The sequence below is a fragment of the Triticum aestivum genome, chromosome 2B (genome assembly GCF_018294505.1).
Source record: "Triticum aestivum cultivar Chinese Spring chromosome 2B, IWGSC CS RefSeq v2.1, whole genome shotgun sequence".
NCBI classification, from domain to species: domain Eukaryota; kingdom Viridiplantae; phylum Streptophyta; class Magnoliopsida; order Poales; family Poaceae; genus Triticum; species Triticum aestivum.
In genome coordinates, this window is record NC_057798.1 from 807,173,090 (window position 1) to 807,193,451 (window position 20,362).

General features: G+C 43.3%; 2 protein-coding genes and 1 long non-coding RNA gene across 3 annotated transcripts; all 3 read right to left on the minus strand.

Annotated features, from left to right (window-relative positions):
• LOC123042960 (protein NRT1/ PTR FAMILY 5.13-like) lies at window positions 1–1,545 on the minus strand. The gene has a single exon (XM_044465297.1). The coding sequence runs from the start codon at window positions 1,541–1,543 to the stop codon at window positions 278–280; it is 1,266 nt and encodes a 421-aa protein (XP_044321232.1). The 5' UTR covers window positions 1,544–1,545; the 3' UTR covers window positions 1–277.
• Window positions 1,546–8,483: 6,938 nt separating this feature from the next.
• On the minus strand, window positions 8,484–13,532 carry LOC123047583 (protein NRT1/ PTR FAMILY 5.10). The gene is made up of 3 exons (XM_044471172.1): window positions 13,264–13,532; window positions 12,942–13,159; window positions 8,484–9,953 (listed from the first exon to the last, which is right to left on the minus strand). The coding sequence occupies exons 1-3, from the start codon at window positions 13,517–13,519 to the stop codon at window positions 8,679–8,681; spliced, it is 1,749 nt and encodes a 582-aa protein (XP_044327107.1). The 5' UTR covers window positions 13,520–13,532; the 3' UTR covers window positions 8,484–8,678.
• Window positions 13,533–17,353: 3,821 nt separating this feature from the next.
• Window positions 17,354–20,132, minus strand: LOC123047584 (uncharacterized). Its single transcript, XR_006423029.1, has 2 exons — window positions 19,828–20,132; window positions 17,354–17,803 (listed from the first exon to the last, which is right to left on the minus strand). It is a non-coding gene; the product is annotated as an uncharacterized lncRNA (long non-coding RNA).
• Between the last annotated feature and the right edge of the window lie 230 nt (window positions 20,133–20,362).

A 20,362-nucleotide genomic window follows, 5' to 3' on the forward strand; every position in this document is an offset into this window, starting at 1 on the left:
GCACCTGTCGACCAGAGTACATCAATTTCCAATCGGCTCGCCCTTCATTTTAACATTCGCAATTACAAATGCCATCCGCTTAATACTACTAGCAGATTTCTTGTTTCCTACTCCCTCTGTTCGGAATTACTTGTCATAGAAATGGATGTATCTAGACATTTTTTTAGTTCTAGATACATCAATTTCTGCGGCAAGTAATTCGGAACGGAGGGAGTACCTCCTACTGAACAATGTGGACCATTTTTTTTACACAACCGGGAATTGTCCCAGTGATCACTCAGTGCTGAATCCTCTTGTGGCTCTTGTTATAGGCGTAGGAGCTGGCGAGCCAAAGGAAGAGCACGAGCTCAGCGGCCGAGAGTCCGGCGAGCAGCCAGTAGAAGTAGTCGAGGTGGGCGCGGTTGAGGTTGTCGGCAAACCAACCATCACCGCTGCCACTTCTAGTAACACGGTCGATGAAGGAGATGAGGGCGCTGCTGATGAAGCCACCGATGCCCATGACGCTAAAGTAGAGAGCCAGTCCGAGGCTGCGCAGCTCGCGGGGCATCTGGTCGTAGAAGAACTCCTGCATGCCCACCACCGCCAGCACGTATGCCACACCCATCATCACGTATTGCGGCACCAGCCATGCCCAGCTCATCGGCACCGTCGCCCTGGCGTCGTCCACCAGCCCGTGCTCCCGTGCTGTATCTAGTCGTTGGCCCTCCACCAGCGTCGCTGCGATGATCGCTCCCATTGACACCGCCATGCCCGTGCCCATGCGCTGCAGCAGCGTCAGCCCCGATGGCTTGCCAGTAAGACGCCCCAGTGCCGGCACCAGCAAACGATCATAGATGGGGACGAACAACAGGATGCTCGCTGGCCCCAGTGTCTGAAGAGCGGCCGGCGGTAGCTCAAGGCCTCCGAAGACGCGACGGTCCAGGGTGCCACCCTGCTTGTTGAATAGCGTCATGATTTGCGCGTACGCAACCCCATACGCCAGGCATGCCGCCCAGATCGGCAACACACGGAGCATGCTGCGCGCCTCCTCAGATTTGGCCACAACATCATCGTCTTGGTGTCCATTTGTACTGAAGGGGAAGCTTGAGCTCTTGATGAGTGTGCCAAGGCTACGACCGAGGCGGGCGAAAGGACTCTCAACATCGGTGGTGGGAACGCAGAAGCGATAGGTGGGGGTGCCAGAGAGGAATACGATGAAGGTACAAACCATGATGGCGCAAAGCATGCCGAAGCCGATTCCCCAACCGACGTTCTCCTGGATGTAGCTGACGACGGCGACGGAGATGGAGATGCCGACAGCCATCGAGAAGAACCACCAGTTAAAGAGGGAGCTACGGGATGCACGCTCTTTGGGGTGCTCGGGATCAAATTGCTCGGCTGCGAAAGCCAAGGCGCACGGCTTGTCGGCGCCCTGCGCCAGGGCGATTAGGTAGAGCGAGGCATAGAAGAAGGCCACCTGTAGCGACGAAGGGCCGGAAGAGGTATGGATGTCGCGAGCCGGCAAGGAGCTTTGCTCCAGTAGAGTGGACGCTAGAGTGACCATGATGTATCTCTGCATGGATGCACACAATTTTAACTTGCTTAGTATTGGCTTAATTTTTAATAATCACGAAAAGGAGAAATTTTCTAGGCCCTAGAAATTGTTGACAACCATCTGTTTTTTTTTGGGGGCTCTCTTAATGCCGAGAGACAAGCTAAAAGAAAATCCTATGCAATTGAACTTGATTCACATCACGATCAATAACATGTTGAATAACCTGAAGTTAGGTTCAACATGGGATTTGTAACAAATAGAGGGTTTCCATCGCGATTTACTCTAATATGAAAGCAAATCAAAATAGTGAGTTTTATATTTGCAGAAAAGACCAAAGGTCATATACATATTATATACAAACAGTCTTGACAAGAACTTCCATACAATAAAAAAAATTATAGGTGAGTCCTTCAAAGAAAAACATGAGTTACGATGGTATGGATCGCAGTGTTTTCGCGAGAGAATTACTATGCCTTCAATCCATATTGATTGTCGCAGATTTAGTAAGAATTAAATCCATTTTCCTCGACACGTCGCCCAGTATATCACTTGTCGGTCACTAGTTGCGGGATTGCGGCGCCTCGTAGCTCCTGCTTGGAATAGAGTGAGATATTTTTTGGTGCTGTCACTGTGATCCAAGAACAAACATGATGCGATTTGATAAGGCCACTCCAGCGTAGGACCCCAAACGAACGTCCGATTTGACATGTTTTCGTCTGTTTGGGACGGTAATGGATTCGCCCATGTCTGCTTGGGACCATTGGGTTGTTGGTGCGCCCAATGCGCGGCTGCAACCCAATCATGTCCGGGGTGGACGTGATTAAAAAAACGAAAATTATAAAATGAAATGCTGAAAAAAAAACGCAAACATAAAACATAATTAAACATCACGGCCACAAAACGGTCAAATTCCACGGTCCACATAGATATAATTAACATAAAAAAACAAAAAAAATCCACCGCCTGTGCGCTCTTGCCGTACCCGTCGATGCGGTGGCCGTCGCCGTCTTCTCAGTGGCCACCGTTGTCTTCATCATCGCTGACGAGGTCGACATAGTCCGGCAGCGTCCAGAGGTAGGACGGCGGTGCCTAGTACACGGGGCCGGGCTAGAAGGCGAGAGGTGCCTGCACCACCTCCTCCCGCGGCGACGCCTCGTCGCCATCGTCCACGGCGGGCTGCAGGAAGGGCGTCTCGTCGTCCACCATCGCTCCTCTGCTCTCGGCTGATTTTTTTCCTCTAGGCCGGCTCAGTCTGTCAACGCGTAAAAGAAGCCGGCATATGTGCACTCGTGTGGGCCGGCGACAGGTCGGCTTTAGATTTCTGCCTCCATTTCCTCCACACGTCTCCCACCGTCACCTGTCAGTCACTAGTTGCGGGATTGCGGCGCCTCGTTGCTCCGTGCTTGAAATAGAGTGAGATATTTTCTCGTGCTGTCATTATGATCCGGTCAGACGTGTTCATCAAAAGAAAAGAAAAAAAGACGGATGCGATTCGAAGATGCGGATTGATAACAACGGGTGGTGCGGCAAATTCACGTTTGATATGCGTTTTTTTCAGACAACGTCGCGAAGCTTTATTAATTCGTCACAATGTTTACAGAGACAGATGGTAGATTCTCGGGGTGTCCTAACCAAACATGGCGGCCACCACCGAGAGATAGAGCATGCTTCGCTAAGTTGTGAGCTTCATAATTAGAGCTCCTAAACTCATGACTAAAATTGCAAAACCCAAAATCAGAAGTGTGTTCTATAATTTCATGTATAATTGCACCGTAACTAGCCGAGTTATCCTTCTGTATATCTTGTATCACCACTTTGCAGTCCGACACAGCTTGAATTCGTCTCAGATATAGATTGCCAAAGCAAGAGCTTCTCTAATGGCTAGAGCTTCGAGGGTTGGAGGGTCCACGATGTTCATGAAGCAAAGAGACGAGGCTCCCATGAAAGTACCATCTTGATCCCTGCAGATCACACCAACTGACCCATACTCTTGCCTGGAAATAGCAGCATCAACGTTCATCTTGGCATTGCCTGTCAACAGGGCCACCCGTCTCGATGATCAGCGTACAGTTGTAGCCGCCTCCACTGGTGTTCTGGTGTTAATAACCTACAGCTCACTCAAATAGCTGGATATGAAAGTGTTAACCGAGTATGGAGATTGAAAGATATTCTCGTGAATGGCCTTTCGCCGGCTTTTACGCATCGTTTAAAAAAAATCAGATCCATTATAAAAATTCACAGGAGGTACAAAGCATCTTAAACATAATGGAACATCCCAATTTTTCCAATTTGAATGTTATTAGAATCTTCCATATCAATATCATATTTTGTTTGCATTATTTGCTTATTGAATATTCTAATCATTATACAACTAAAGGCAATTGTTAAACAAAAATTGTAATTTCTAAATAACTGTTTTTTCTACAATAGTACTGAACGATTCCATAGCCATTATATGCAAATCACATGCACGTGATAGAGCACATGAAAAACTGACGCCCACCACTTCCCGTCCTCCCCAATTCTTCGCATCCCCCGGGAAAAACGGACTTTCAACTTCCCCGCATGCACGTATTGCTCGTCACTTTAGCTACTTGCAAGTTGCTTGAATTTTGAATCTGGGTCAGTCAATTTTTTGGCCTTTGATTTTTGCTTGGAGATTCGTGTTGTGTTTTTTTATGGACTGTGCTATATGTTGTGTTGGGCTTGTATTTTTTGACTAACCCCACAGTTAGGTCAGTCGACTTACTACTGGGCCAAAGCCCATTAACTGAGATGCAGCCATCCTCTCTCTCAGTTGGTTTCTTTAATGTTTATTTTTTTCTTTTTTTATGTGTTTTTGTTTTTCTTTGTTAGTTGGTTTTTATTTTTATTTTCTGGGTATTTTTAGGATGTTGTGTTAGTGTAAGCGTATTCACATATATACTACTCCCTCCGTTCCTAAATATTTGTCTTTCTAGATATTTCAACAAGTGACTACATATGGAGCAAAAAGAGTGAATCTACACTCTAAAATATGTCTATATACATCCGTATGTGGTAGTCCATTTAAAATCTCTAAAAATACAAATATTTAGGAACAGAGGGAGTATGCAATATGTGTGAAAACACTATTAATGATTATTGTTTGCATACTACAAAAAGTGCAAGTCCAGAATAAAGTTGTGTGCAAGTTTTTTTAAAACTTTTTCATTATCTTTCTTCTTTAAAAAGAAATACTATTACTACTAGTTCATTGTTCCTTATTTTTATTTTTTTATTTCATTTTTTTCTTCAAGGGTAAAATCAATACCACTAATTCGTTCCTTTTAGGAATTATTTTGTGAAATTTCACAACTATATGTTTATTCTTACATATTTTGAGAAGCACATTTTTTTGTGTGAATATTGTGTGCAAATTTTGCTGTTTTTTATTTTTATTTCTTCTTAAGGGTAATACCAATTCCATTAATTTATTCTTCCTTAGAAAACTTATTTACTTTATTTTTAGTTTTTGTTACATTTTATTTCTTCTTTAAGGCATACCAACGCCATTAATTCATTCCTTCTTAGGAATCCTTTTAGTTGAATGAAGTTTCACTATTATATGATTATTCTTGCATATCATAAAAAAACGCAATTTATGTCCCTATGCAAAATTTTCCATTTTTTGTTTTCTTCTTCTTAAAGCTCCCTTAGTAGTTTTATTTTCAATTTTTATCTTGAAGGGTAATTGCAATGATATTGATTCATTCCTTCCTAGGAAAACTCTTTTTCCAAAAATTCCACAATATATGCTTACTCTTTCATACTATAAAAACAACATTTTTGCATATTTGTCCATTAATATATTTCATTACTTATTTATTTTTTAAAGGATAATTCCATGGCTAGAAATTCTTTATTTCTAAGAAACTTCATTATTTTCATTTGGATAAGTAGAGATTCCATGGATCAAATGTCAATGCCACTAATTCATTCTTTCTTCACAAAACTTTGTTTTTTTTACAAAAAAACATACTATATATTTATTCCGGAATATTATAACAAAGTGCAATTCCTTTGTAAATTGTGTGCAATTTGGCATTTTCTTTATTTTTAATTTCAGATTATATCTATTGTAAGAGTAATACCGATGCCACTAATTCAATTTTTTTTAAACATTAACTATTTAAAAAAATTATGTTTTTTTCATTTTGTTTCTTATAGGAGGTTAATATAATTGACACTAATTTATTCTTCTTAGAAAACTTCATTGCCATGATTTAGTTTTAGTTTTTAAATTTTCTTTCTTCTAGAAGGGTAATATCAATGCCACTAATTCATTTTTGCTTGGAAAATTTAATTATTTTCATTTTATTTTAGTTTAGGTTTCATTTTCTTTCTTTTGAAAAGGGTAATAGGAATTCCACTAATTAATTATTTCTTAGAAAAATACATTATTTGGATTTTAGTTTATTTTTCCTTATATTTGTTTAAGGGTAATATCAATGCCCACAATTTGTTATTTTTCTTAGAAGTGTTTTTTGTGAAAATTCCATCATTATATGCTTATTCTTGCATATTATAAACCGTTTAGCCAATTAGTTAATTACTTTTTTGCATCGTGATCCTAACAATGTAGATGCTGTGTACCTATTCAATTGAACAGAATGCATCACCTTGATTAAGCATTTGGCCTTGGAAAGCGTAAATATTCGCTAAACGATTAAATAAGTATACATTGATGAAGAACTAGTCGTCATTTTGTAAACTTTTATGTTTCTCTCTTTAAACCATATGATAATTCTAGTGTTGCGAGTGTATTGTGTTGTGTTATGTAATGACATAAAGTTGTCTATTGCACTTAATAATTTTGATATGTTCATATTATAACTGAATATTTAAGTCAAATAATATTTTTATACAATATTAGAAGTAGTCATCGAAGATGCATTTCAAATAATTTCACATCATTTGCAACAGAAGTTACATTAATTATTCTATTTGATGCCTTGTTTCCTCGGTATCCTTTTATTAATTCAAATATATTGAGATCCAAGAGAGAGAGAGAGAGAGAGAGAGAGAACTGAAATATCACGTACATCAACATATTAATTTGTGGTAACAAAAAAAATTCATTGAGTACATACTGCATATTGGTATTCTTAAATACCTTGGTAGAGAGCTCTAAGCATATTTTCTAATAAATGACTTAGCAGTGGTTTACAGAGCATATGTTTGTCTATCTTACATTGTAATGGTAAGTAGAAAGTTCTAGAGCATTTGCTTGTCTTTCCTATGGGCAAGAAAAATACAGTATTTTAGAATCTAAGAGTTGTCAAGAAAGATTTTGTTTCTTATTAATATAACACTGCTTGTTTATTGGTTATTTTTTGTTTAAATATGCCTTTCATATTCCGTGGTTTTTACAACCAACTGATAATGCCTGTGTGCTTTGTAATTGGTATGAAAGTGGAATCGGTTGTGATAGGAACACATGAGAACTTATAACAAAAAACTCAAACGTCAACTGATCTTTAGGGTTGTGGGAATGCTTCTTCGACCTCTTTTGTTCCGTGGTTTGAAAACACTTCATCTTCAAATGGTGTACAACAATTTTTGTAGGATTTTTGTAGTAGTCCATCTATTAAATAGAGGACATCATATGTACCAAAGGTGGAGGGTCATATAGCCACCTCCACCATGCTCATGAAGATGCGAGTTATGGTGATGAGGAGTGTTTGTTGTCTTTCTCCGCGTATTTAGGCCTTAGGACATTACAAAGGTTGTGTTTCTCGTCCTACTCTACAGCTTAGCGATATGATTTACACTTTGGCATGTCTTTTAATATGCATTGGCTTGCCATCAAACACACAGGTGGACGATCACATTGACATCAACCTCAGCTTGTCATGCCACCCTTCGACAATGGTTATCACAAGGATGACGGTGAGGATTTATATTTCTAATCTTTCACCGTGATGATACATTCATTTATGTGTTGCCTTTGCCATTTGGCCATCCATGACAATGGCATGGAGGTTTGTTAGTTTTTTTGGATGTCATGGCTGTACCAACCAAAACTCTAGCCTTTTATTCGATGCTGGCAGAAAATGTTGAGCATAAAGAAGGGTCACAACTACACTTTTCTCTTTTGAAAAAAAAGGAGGGGCAGTGTCCCGGTCAGTACAACACACAACTAACATATAGCTAACCACTATGAGGAAAATAATTCCTTGCACCTTCCATCAAACCATTCCTTTTTCATTGTGCAGAATTGTGTACGTGTGCAATTTTTGGACGATGTGTCCTCGAAGAAATAACTGTATTTCGGCTCTTTATTAGCCCCTCTGTTTCTTTTCACTCTATGTATTAGATTTGTCTGAAATCATACTCTCTAAAGTCTGGCCAGCTTTATTATACAAAAAATATTAACATTCACAATACAACATCAATATCATTAGATCTATGATGGAATATATTTTCATATCATCTTTATTTGGTGTTATAAATGTTGATATTTTACAATATGAATTTGGTCAAACCTTATAAAGCTTGACTTTGGGCAAATATACTACGAGGAGTAAAAATAAAAGGAGGGAATATTAGCAATATAGAAGCAGAGTCAGAACAATGGCCCCTATGTTACATGCATTGTCGTAATAGCTGGTCTTATTTTCCCTTTGTTTCAGAGGAAAACAGTAATCTTGATTTGCTTGCCTTGGGATGTCCCTGTTGAACTACTTCGTTGAAACAGAACACAAACAGAGTGCAGTATACTCAATCATGAGGTCGTTGGACACCACAGGAGTTGTGACAACATTGTTTTACCAAACCCGCGAAAACAAACATTATTTTACCAAGTTGAGCAATCTCGATAAAGAACGCAGGATTGATTTGTCGTATCACTACAGAACACACCAATTCAGAGGAGCCCTTGATAATAAAGAATTGTAGTACCGTCACAGCACCTGTCTACGATTGCAAGTTGCAACACCTCAGATCAGATGAGATGCATTGAACTGAACACTCAGATTTCCAATGGGCTCGCCCTTCACTTTAACATTTGCAATTACAAATGCCATCCGCTTAATACTAGCAGATTTCTTGTTTCCTACCTACTATTGAACAATGTGGACCATTTTTTTTACACAACCGGGAATTGTCCCGTGACGGTGATCACTCATTTCTGAAGCCTCTTGTGGTTGTTGTTGTTGTAGGTGTAGGAGCTGGCGAGCCACACGAAGAGCACGAGCTCAGCTGCCGAGAGCGCTGCGAGCAACCAGTAAAAGTAGTCGAGGTGGGCGCGGTTCAGGTTGTCAGCAAACCAGCCGTCCCCGCCGCCGCTCCTGGTGACACGGTCGATGAAGGAGATGAGGGCACTGCTGATGAACCCGCCGATGCCCATGACGCTGAAGTAGAGCGCCAGGCCGAGGCTGCGCAGCTCGCGGGGCATCTGGTCGTAGAAGAACTCTTGCAGGCCCACCACCGTCAGCACGTCCGCCACGCCCATCATCGCGTACTGCGGCACCAGCCACGCCCAGCTCATCGGCACCGTCGCGCCGGCGTCGTCCACCAGCCCGTGCTCACGCGCCGTCTCCAGCCGCCGGCCCTCCACCAGTGCTGCCACGATCACCGCGCCCATCGACACCACCATGCCCACGCCCACGCGCTGCAGAAGAGTCAGCCCCGACGGCTTGCCCGTCGCGCGCCCCAGTGCCGGCACCAGCAGGCGGTCGTAGATGGGGACGAACAACAGGATGCTTGCTGGCCCTAGCGTCTGAAGCGCCGCCGGGGGTAGCTCCAGGCCGCCGAAGACGCGCCGGTCTAGGGTGCGGCCCTGCTTGTTGAAGAGCGTCATGATCTGCGCGTATGCCACACCGTATGCCAGGCACGCCGCCCAGATAGGTAGCAGTCGCAGCACGCCGCGCGCCTCCTCTGACTTGGCCGCGACTTCTTCGTCTTGGCATCCTTTTGTACGAAATAAGCTCGAGCTCTTCATGAGCGCCACGAGGCTGCGACCGAGGCGGGCGAAGGGGCTCTCGGCGCCCGGGGTGGGTGCATAGAGGCGGTAGGTGGGTGTGCCGGAGAGGAAGACAGCGAAGGCGCATAACATGATGGCACATAGCATGCCGAAGCCGATCCCCCAGCCGACGTTCTCCTGGATGTAGCTGACGACAGCGACGGCGACAGAGATGCCGATGGCCATCGAGAAGTACCACCAGTTGAACAGGGAGCTGCGGGACGCACGCTCTTTGGGGTGGTCGGCATCGAACTGGTCAGCGGCGAAGGCTAGGCCGCATGGCTTGTCGGATCCCTGTGCGAGAGGAATGAGGTAGAGCGAGGCGTAGAAGAGGGCCACCTGCATCGACGAAGGGCCGGAAGAGGAATGAGTGTCGCCGGCCGGCGATGACCGCTGCGTCTGGAGCGTGGTGACTAGAGTCATCATGCCATATCCCTGCACGCATACACACATATTTTGAAACTTGGTTAGTGTCTACTTAACGTTTATTGTTCAATGTAAAGGACAAAGCGAAACTATAGGAAGTTTTTAATTTTCTTGCCCAATATTTTTAAAACCATATTTTGAACTTCTTAATGTTGAGGGACAAACTAAACGAAAATCCTAGACTAATTTAACTCAATTCACATCAAGAATTCAGATATAAAATTATGATCTCGTGCAACATGGTGAAAAGAAAAACTAATGTCAGGTTTAACATGAAGTAATTTAACTCTATGTTGCAATTTACTCAAATTACGAGCAATTGAGTTGTCTCTGAAACTTGACCCTGTTTCAGGGAAGTAAAAAAATTTGATTTTGGAGTTTCGTATTAGTGGACCGTTTAAGTAGATGTGAGGCTTTCAGGAATGGCGAAAAACTCACCTTTCACCTCGTAGCACTAATATACAACCCATTTCCAGCACCCTAGGAGTCGATATGCTAAAATAATGATAACATTTGCAAAGTCGTAGTCAAAATAACTATGAGCTGCAAGGAAAATGATAATCTTAGCTAAGACACGACTTCAAGCGACGAACACAATGAATCCATAATTAAACTAAATTGTTTTTTTTTTGAGAGACGGGGAAGAGGGCAAAAGTGGAATGTGAAATTGTCAAATTGGAAATAAGAGATAACCCACAAGCGAAAGAGATATTACATCAAACGAAACTATTCTTCCGCCAAGTAGACAAGTTGACCCTGGTAACTTGTGCATTTTGTTGACCAAATGACTCGGGGTTAAGACAACAACCTTTTTTTTTCTTCAAAAAAATATACTCCAGTACCAATTACACCAGTTGCTCTCAGAAATGTTTATGGCGATGGATACCAGCACGGTGTTCAAATACAACTTTGACAAGTACTTTCTCTGTCTCAAAATAATTATCTCTGACTTAGTACAAAGTTCAAAGGGTGTAATTTCTACACAATATATATTATACATATATATACAGAGAACCAGAAGAAATCAAGTATCAAACATGTGCTGGTCCGCGAGAGCCTTAACTATGGGGGAACTACAACCCGTAGTAGACAAAACACCGGCGAGAGTGGAGCCTTGGCAAGGAAAGTTTTTAGCATCTGGTGGGCGTCTGGTCCTTATAAACGATTGCCTAACGAACATCCCAATGTTTGTTATGGGTTTTTATCTCCTTCAAGACGTAATTCATGCGAAATTAAATAAAGTGCGATCTCGGTTTTTCTGGGCGAAAGAAAACGGGAAGCAGAGGTACCACAGGGTTAGTTGGGAGAATATTTGTGAACCCAAGGTGAGAGGTGGGCTTGGGGTGATCAATACCAAAGTAATGAACTGGTGTCTCATGACTAAGTGGACATGAAAAATTCTAACCGGCCAGGGTGGCTTATGGTTAGATATTTTCAAACAAAAGTATTTGAATGACGGAGGGGTGGAATTAAGAAGGAACACTAAATTGTCGCAATTTGCGAGGGACGTCAAGAAAGTACAGCCTCTTCTCCGGCTAGGGACAAGGTTTATTGTGCATAATGGTGAGGCCATGTGCTTTTGGTTGGTGATGTGGTGTGAGGATGGGAGACTCCGGGACGGCTTCCCGGCAATTTTTGCGATCGCCGAGAACCAGAATGCCAAAGTGGTCGATTGCTGGTGACAGGGGCGATGGACACCACGATTCCGGCGACCCTTAGGGGATGCAGAAAACACCGAGTGGGAAGATTTGCACACTAAATTGAGAGGGTACAACCTTAGTCCTGAGAAGGATGAGGTCGTTTGGCGATTAGACCCGTCCGGCCAATTCTCCACATGATCCTTGTATAAGGAGATTTTCAAGTCCTCGACTCCATGCGACTTGTCTGGGCTGTGGGGAGCACGACTGCCGTCCAAAATCAAGATCTTCTTATGGCAAGTCGCCCGCAATAGAATCACAAGTGGGGACCAGGTGCAAAAATGGCATGGCCCGGGCGATGGCAAATGTGTTTGGTGTGGGGAGAGTGAAGACCGGGATCATATTCTTTTTCGGTGCATTATGGCTCGATTTATGTGGAGTGACGTATGATCGGCAACTGGTTCTGCGTGGAACCCAAGTGGGTTCTCAGAATTTTACTGGCCGGCAGCATCCACTTATGAGAGGGAGAAGAGGATTACATGGCTTGGGTTTGGGGCCCTTGCGTGGTCTCTTTGGACTACCTGAAACAAAGCATTGATAGAAGGAGTATTTATCAGGCATCCAGCTGATATGCTATATAAAATGGTGTCTTTCTTGCAGCTATAGAAGCTTCTGGCAAAGCAACGGGACAAAGGGCTCGTGGAGGAGCTCGTCATAAGGGTGCGGGCAAGGTGCACTAAGCTACGACGATCGACATAGGGACACCGCCGACATAACTATGCATGTCGCCCTCAGCTACCTCGAGAGCACACGATGTTTTACTCGCCTTTGCTAGCGTTGCGCCGCTATGTATCCGCCCCGGGCGTGTTTCAGCCGTTTTCTTATACCTTTTTGCTATGTTTTTCTGTACTTTGGACCTGGTCGTTTGGCGGGCCTGTTGGATCGGTAAGGGTCTCAGTTTAAGGCCGGGCATGCGCCTTTTTCCTAAAAAAAACATGTGCTAGAAAAGTCACTACTGTGTCAAATATAAATAGTTGTGGAGATTTTCAAAATTAAAAATCAGCTCCAGTACTGCATTGTCCAAAGTCAACATCACCGACGATTCTTTGAGGTGGACTCAGTACTCGGTTGGTTGATCCCACACGACTCGAGCACATCTTCAATTCGAGGCTAGCATTACCACGGCGACGACGACGACTAGATCTCATCTTATTTTACAACCGCGTGTTTCATGTGTGATAGCATCTACCATGATGGTGATTGGTGATGGTGCAGCGAACGGAACAGAGAGGGTAAAAATTGAACGGGAAGCAAAAGGAGGAAAATTGAACGGGAAGCAAAAGGAGGACTTTTAGCGTACCAGGACGTAGAGGGTGCAGGCGACGATGATTGAACGGTAGCGGCCGAGCCACGAGTCGGCGACGAAGGCGCCCAGCAGCGGCATGAGGCAGGCCGTCCCCGACCAGGCGTTCACGGCGGCTGCCGCGGCGGCGTTGGAGTGGCCCAGCGGCCCCGTCAGGTACGTGATCAGGTTGGCCGACACGCCGAAGTAGGCGAAGCTGCCCGCGATCTCCACCACTGCAATCAATCCCATGCCGGATCGATTAAGAAGACTGTTACTTGACGGACGAGCAAGCAGGGGAAGAGAGCTTGCGCGCGTAGGTACGACCGAGAGTACGTACCGCAGACGAAGAGGGCGGAGCGCCAGCCGCCGGACCCGGCGCGGCGCACGGGGCGGCCGCGGAAGTCGGAGACGCCGGCGAGCGGCGCCGCCTCGTCGTCTTCAGCGTGCAGCAGGAAGGGAGCCTCCGCGTCCGCCATGGCCGACATCTCTCTGCCCCTCTCCTCTGCTCTCGGATGATTTTTTTTCCTCTCTCGGCTCGCTGGCTGGCAGGCTGTCAACGCGCGCACGGAGAGACAGCCGGCATATGGGCGCATGTGTGTGGGCCGGCGACCGCTTTAGCCTTTTGTTGCTGCCTCGCTCCGTTCTCCTCCACACGTCTCTTTCCCACAGTCACTAGTTGCCTCCCTGCTTCGAATAGAGTGAGATATTTCTTGGTGATCCAGTCAGACGTGTGGATCCGAAACTGCCGATTTTGATAACCGAACGGTCGATCGGCTTCGTCTCGAGTAGTCTCTTTTGGATGGTTCCTGTGGGGGCCTCGTCAATTGAGTCTTTTTTCTTTTGAAGTACCCGGCCTATACATCATAAGATGCACACAATGATTTTATTAAGCGTGGCACATGTTTCAGTCACCGAGTATCACACAAAATTGACAAAAAGAAGATAACAGGACCATAGTCCATCAAACCCAAGATTACATAGGTAATCCACATAATCTTGGCTTGTCAACCAAACTGATTGAACAAACCTTACTTTTATCATTTCGATAATGGCCCGCATATCTACATGTTGTAGTGATAACCACATACACATTCATGCAGTAGCTCCATGGATAACCCGCAAGAAATTAGGACAATAGATGATCTAGTAAAAATGCAATCATTTTGACAATTACATATTGCCGAGAGGATGACACAAACTTCCACATGGATTTGGCCCTTCAACTTATGATAATACCACCCAACTAGTTTCCAAACAAATTTGGAATACTTATTGGCTGTGATGGTTGTATACAAAATTAGTGGCGTGCCAAATCAAGGCAGTAAATGGATATGACAAAAACAAATAATGTATTGTCTCCTCGTGATCACAAAACCACTATTTTCTGTTACATGTCAATTACGCTTAGCAAGGTTTTCTTTTGTAAGAACTACTACCTCCCTTTGCAAAAACCACATAAAACTTTGATTTTGGAAGGAGCCTTTCATTTCCAAATGTGTTTTCTGCGAAAAATAAATTCAAAGTTCATATGCTCCGCATACATAGACGTCAATGCTCTCGGCCGGCTGTTTGTCAATGCGCGCATGCAGGAGCAGCCGGCGCCATGTGGGCACACATGTGTGAGTGGGACGGCGACCACTTTAGCCATGCTTATGTTACTGCCTGGCCCGAGGAATGGCCAAGTATAACCACCAGAGACACCATACTTCTTGTGATTATCAACTCAGTTTTCATCCTTTTGTTCTTTCTTTCCGTTTTATTTTCCCTTTTCTTTTCTCTTTTATTTTCATTTTTCTGTTTCTTTTTTCCTTTTCTTAAATTCGTGAACTTCTTCAATCGTTGAGCTGTTTTTCAAAATCAATGAACTTTTTGACTATTTTTTACCATTTCAGAATGGATGAACAAATTTTTAAATATTTGAACTATTTTTCTAAGTTGATGAATTTTTTTTCATTTTTGTGAACTTTTTTTCGAATTTGATTTTTTTCAAATGATATTTGTTTTTTCAAAATTGATGATCTTTTATCAGTTTTTGATTTTATTCTTAAAATTGATGATCTTTTCTTCAAAATCGATGGTAGGTTTTTTGTCGAAATGGATGAACTTTTTTCTTTACAAATTTTATTTTTTGATTTCACATTTTTTCGCAAGTATTAAAAATCGCCGGTTTTTTCTACCAGGCCAACAGAAAAAAACCAAAAAACAAAGTTGCCCGCGGCCGAGCGAGCAAAAGAAGTGGGCATGCAGGTGGAGCGATCGAGAGGTGGGAGCGAAGCTCATTTCTGGGCCGTGGCCCGCTCTGGCGTTCATGAGCGCTAGTTGGTTCCGGCGCAGAAGGCGCCGCCGTATAGGAGGTCCTGCGGAGTAATCCCTATTTGAGACATATCACATCAAGATGCCGAGGCACAAGGCGTCACTCCATGGTCCTGTCCGATGTATTGATCAGTTCCATCGATTTCCTTTGTTCTGTTCATTTGTATTCCCCCTTTTGTTTCATTTCTTTTAGTTCAATGCTATTGTGTTTTTGGTTTGATCCTATTCTAGGTTGTGTTGGTTCGACATAATTTTCAGAATTAGTACACGTTTTAAAACTCAAGATTTTTAATTTAATGAGAACCTGTTGGAATACACAAACATTTCTATAAATTAGAGAACAATTGTTGAAATTACACAAATATTTGGAAGCATAAAAATTAATTCAAGGATATTCATTTAAGCACAAACAATATTTAGAAGTGTTCGCTCACTTGAGGCGCCCCCTTAAATTGACTTAGCCATTGTGCGATCTTTGTGTCTCAAAAGCACATAAATATTATTTTTATTAATTTTACATACATTTTTAAGTGGAAAAAATGATACTGAAATAAAAAACACCCATTCTGTGAACATAAAATTATTAGTATTGTGAGAATAATAACATTCGAGCAACTCTTACAAATTGTTGATAACATTTAAAAAATATTCATGGCATTTCAAACTGTTCCCGATTTCAATAAAATGTACGTAAAATTTTAAAAAATGGTTATACAACATGAACAAAAGTTGCTGTAATTCAAAAAACAATGCTTCATAACCTTTAACAAATGTGTTTGTGACATTTAAAAATGTTTATACAAGGTAAAACAATTGTTCATGTAGTTGAAAATAATGTTTCATATCATTAAATAAAAAGATCAAAGTGTTTTTGACAAAAAATGTTTAACACATATTTTATTTTATTTTCAAAAACATATATTTGAAATGAAGATAATCACGTGTTTGAAAATTTTAAAATTATATTTAAATAATGTTGCTGATGTATATAAATAATGTAGAATGTGCGATGTATATAAATAAGGAAAAAAGTATACATCAAAAATTTATTTTAGAAAATGATAACATGTATACAAAAGTTTCCTGATACATACGAAAATTTGAGAAAGGGTATATAAAATTTGCGATGTGTATAGAAAAATAGACATGTGTCAAAACATTTAGAGAAAAAATAACACACAAAATAAACCTATATAGAAACACAGACAACTGAAACCCCAAAAAAACAGTTGAAAACCAAACATAAAACTACAGATAGTGAGTAGTAAAAAACTAAAATAAAAAAGAATATGAAACATAGAAGAAACCCTGAAAAACTGATAAAGGAAAACACAAAAAACAGAAAAGAAATTGTCGGAAGGTTTGCAAATCGCAAATCGGCCCAAACCGGTCAGTAGAACCTTGCTGAAAACCATTTTAACAAGTTCGCCTCCTCAAAAGGAACCAGCTCTGCGTCAGAGGCGAGGCTACTGTAGCTCCCTGAGTAGGCAAGAAATAGCCCTGACGATTTTTTCTGGTCTACCAGAGATCGGTCAATAGTTTAAGTACTTACGTACTTTCTGAAAAAAAAGAAGATGTGAAGAGAAGAACGTTCTTGTTCCTTCGTCCTTCATCTTCAGTGACTAAAACGTCTTATACTTTCTTTACACAGGAAGTAAATGACACTGAGTGTAATGCTTACAAATAGTGCATCGAGTAGGTATATGGGGCCGTAGTGTAATGCTTACAAATAGTGCATGTATGTAGGTCCATAGGCACTGAGTGGATCGGCGGTAGTGAAGCAGCTGCTTGCGTCAACCCGCCCACTGATGTTCGAATCGTCAGGTACCGCGACTCTGCTGGGGGTGCTCTCCGCAGTTATTTCGCGGAGAGGTCCCACACTCCCACTTCCACATAACAACGGACAGTTAAGTGAGGGATCCTTCCCCCTTCAGCCCCCTTTTTAAAACATTACCAAGAGTGATCGGAAATTTACATATGTACCTACCTGGTGTTTCTCGCAGCATATAGCGCAGCCAAAATTACATCAAGTAACTCAGCTAAGTTATCCTGACACCTAGTGCGATGATGCCCTTGTGATGCAGGACAGGTGCTACAACCTCCAACGAAATGAGTGAAACAACATTTCATCACAAAGTTACAGTAGAACTGAGAAAATTACAATGCATCTCGAATAAATTGTGTTTTCAACAAGTTAAATCTTGAAACAAGGAATGTTCAGTTCAATACAGAGTAAGCACACCAAGATAAATGAACAAGATAATTCGGAGGCTGGAGAAGCTGGGAGGAAGGGGCAAGCAACCATCTATCACACTGCAAACTCCTGCCCAGCACCAACCCTTATTATAATAGCACATCAAAAACAAGGTGAGATAATGAATTGAATGTTCACCAAGGGTAGATGGAATCAGGTGGCACAAGAAGCGAAGATGCGTCCAGCTAACAATTCATCTCCATCTGTTGTGACTTGTATATATTGGTAGACATCTGCTTGCAGCACTCCATTGTTGTCCTCACAAAGCTAGCCCAATTAATCAATAGGAACTGACATCCACCATCATTCCCTACAAACCAATATCAGGGAGTTCATCAGAACCACTCGTGCTGGTTCATTTCTCACGTTAATCTAACAATAAAAGCAGCCTCAAGAAATTAAAGAATAGCACAAAGATCACAGAACCATGAGGAAAGCTATCTCAAGAATCGAAAGCAAAAGCCATACATCATCACACCATGCATGGAAGAGAAGACCTTAGCAGGGTAGCACATCATACAGTACAAATAAATATAGTAGTAATATTAATTAGCAACAATGAAATCATACTAAAAAATGATGAGGAACACCTATATCCAACTAAAAAATGATGTGGAATACCTACAGCATAATCACTATTGTTCCCAGTGAGAAAGAAAATACCTTTCTTCAAACTGTTTACACACATTTTGTGTTCAAAATTCGACTAGGAATGTGAATCAAATGAAAGCAAACGAAAAAATGACGTGGAATACCTCATTCGAATTCAAAAAACTAACAACTCATTATTGTTCCCCGTGAGCAGGAAAATAATCTCTCTTTGAACTTTTTTTTTTGAGAATCATCTCTCTTCGAACTTTTACACACGTAACATCTTATTTTTCAAAATTCGACCAGGAATGTGAACTTTGTTGGAACTAATCACGATTAGGCATGAGAGTCTGGTCCGGACTAGTAGCCCTGGCCGAGTCGGCTTGTACTAGATAGTTTAGGTACTACTATATAGTATATCTGTACTAGCTCCCCTATAAAACCAACCCAAAACAGATCAAAGAAATAAAGTATTAGGTGCGACACGCACCTATTGCTATCCACCAGCGCTTCGTATTGTTTCGTGTGTGTGCGTGAGTTCCCGGCGTGATCAATCGATCAAGCACGTCTAGCTAGCTTCCATAGATTCGATCCATCTGCCTGAGTGCCTACTTGGTTGCTGCGTAAGTACGTGCACGGCGGAAAGTACTCGTCCGGAGCGACGTCCGACGCAGGCCTGTGGCCAACAAACTTGAGCATACACCTATATTTAGTTTGGTGGAAATCAGGCTACTGCTAAAAGTATTCACTAATGAGTAGTAATAACACAATTAAGGACAGTATAACCGCAGCTAAAGCGAGCCCTCACAGCGATTTGCGGTTTCTGGCCGTTCGTTTTGATGATCTGGATGTTTTTGGCCGTCCGATCTGGTGTCTACAACCATCAGTTCCGCATCTTTCTATTACTGGCCCATCTGTCCTATGGGCTGCTGCTCCAGAGGCTGAAATGAAGCGCTGTGGTAAACTGGGCCGGTTTGCTGGCCGCCAGCCCATTTATCTATCGAACAAGGGTGTTGCGCTCGGAAAAAAGTTGGGGATCCAGCGACACGCACATAGGAGCGGCCGGTCTGTGCCAATCCAGCCCCGATGCGAGGCGAGATTGAGCCAAGGCGAGGCTCGCGCTGAGATTGAATGGAGGCGCGGGATCCGGGTCCAGTCGATATGGTCGCGGGCTCGATGGGATCGAGCGGAGGTGCGGTTTTCGGGTCCCGCCGACGCACCTGAGTGTAGGATGGGGTCGCGCAGAATCACCGGATACGGGTCGCCCGTGGGGATCAAGCCGAGGCGACGTGCACGGGGGATAATGCGGGCAATAATGCGGGATCAGCGGAGGTGCATCATGCGGGCAATAATGGTCGGCGCCTCGTGTGCTAGAAACTGCTCCGCTCACTTTGAAGCAGACAATCATGCATATTCATGACTGATAATGTGGCTATGCCAACTGACACTATACATTGGTTCTCCTTCGCGTGGTTTCCTAATCCTCCGTAGATGTGGAGGTCCAACTAGGTGCAGGTTCTTTGCGTGGTTTCTGAATTCTTTCCTGCGTTGAGTGGTACTATTCATGGCTGAACCCTGACAATCCATCTCTCTTATCTTCTATTTTCTTATCTGCAACAGCGAAGATGATCTGTGACGATGTCAGGTTTCTGGTTGAATCGAGCAGAAAACTGGATGGAACGGAGAGGAGATCATCAACCTGGGGAACAGAGCGTGCGAGAGAGAGAGAGAGAGAATACGAACCGCAGACGAAGAGGGCGGAGCGCCACCCGCCGGACCCGGCGCGGAGCACCGGGCGGCCGCGGAAGTCGGAGACGCCGGCGAGAGGCGCCGCCTCGTCGTCGTCGGCGGGCAGCAGGAAGGGGGCCTCGGCGTCCGCCATGGACATCTCTCTGCCTCTCTCCTCTGCTCCCGGACGATTTTTTCCTCTTCTCTCGGCGGGCTGGCTGGCTGGCAGCCTGTCAACGCGTACGCGCGCACGGAGAGGCAGCCGGCATGTGGGCGCATGTGTGTGTGGGCCGGCGACCGCTTAGCCTTATGCTGCTTCATTATTCTACTCCACACGTCTCCCTCCCACAAATCACAGCGGCGCCTCGTTGCTCCCTTGCCTCGGATAGAGCTAAGATATTTCGTCGTGCTGTCACTGTGATCCAGTCATACGTGTCGATCCGAAACTGCTGATTTTGATAACCGATCGATCGGTTTCACCTCGAGTGGTCTCTTTTGGATGATTGCTGTGGGGCGTTGAGTATATGTGTTATGTGCATGTTGCTATTGG

Bases quoted from the DNA above. Each gene is read 5' to 3' on its own strand.
- LOC123042960 (XM_044465297.1), bottom strand. From the start codon at position 1,543: ATGGTCACTCTAGCGTCCACTCTACTGGAGCAAAGCTCCTTGCCGGCT.
- LOC123047583 (XM_044471172.1), bottom strand. From the start codon at position 13,519: ATGCGCCCATATGCCGGCTGTCTCTCCGTGCGCGCGTTGACAGCCTGC. The intron at 13,160-13,263 runs GTACGTACTCTC...GATTGATTGCAG, and splicing joins CTCCGCCCTCTTCGTCTGCG to TGGTGGAGATCGCGGGCAGC. The intron at 9,954-12,941 runs GTACGCTAAAAG...GTATGCGTGCAG, and splicing joins CCTGCACCCTCTACGTCCTG to GGATATGGCATGATGACTCT.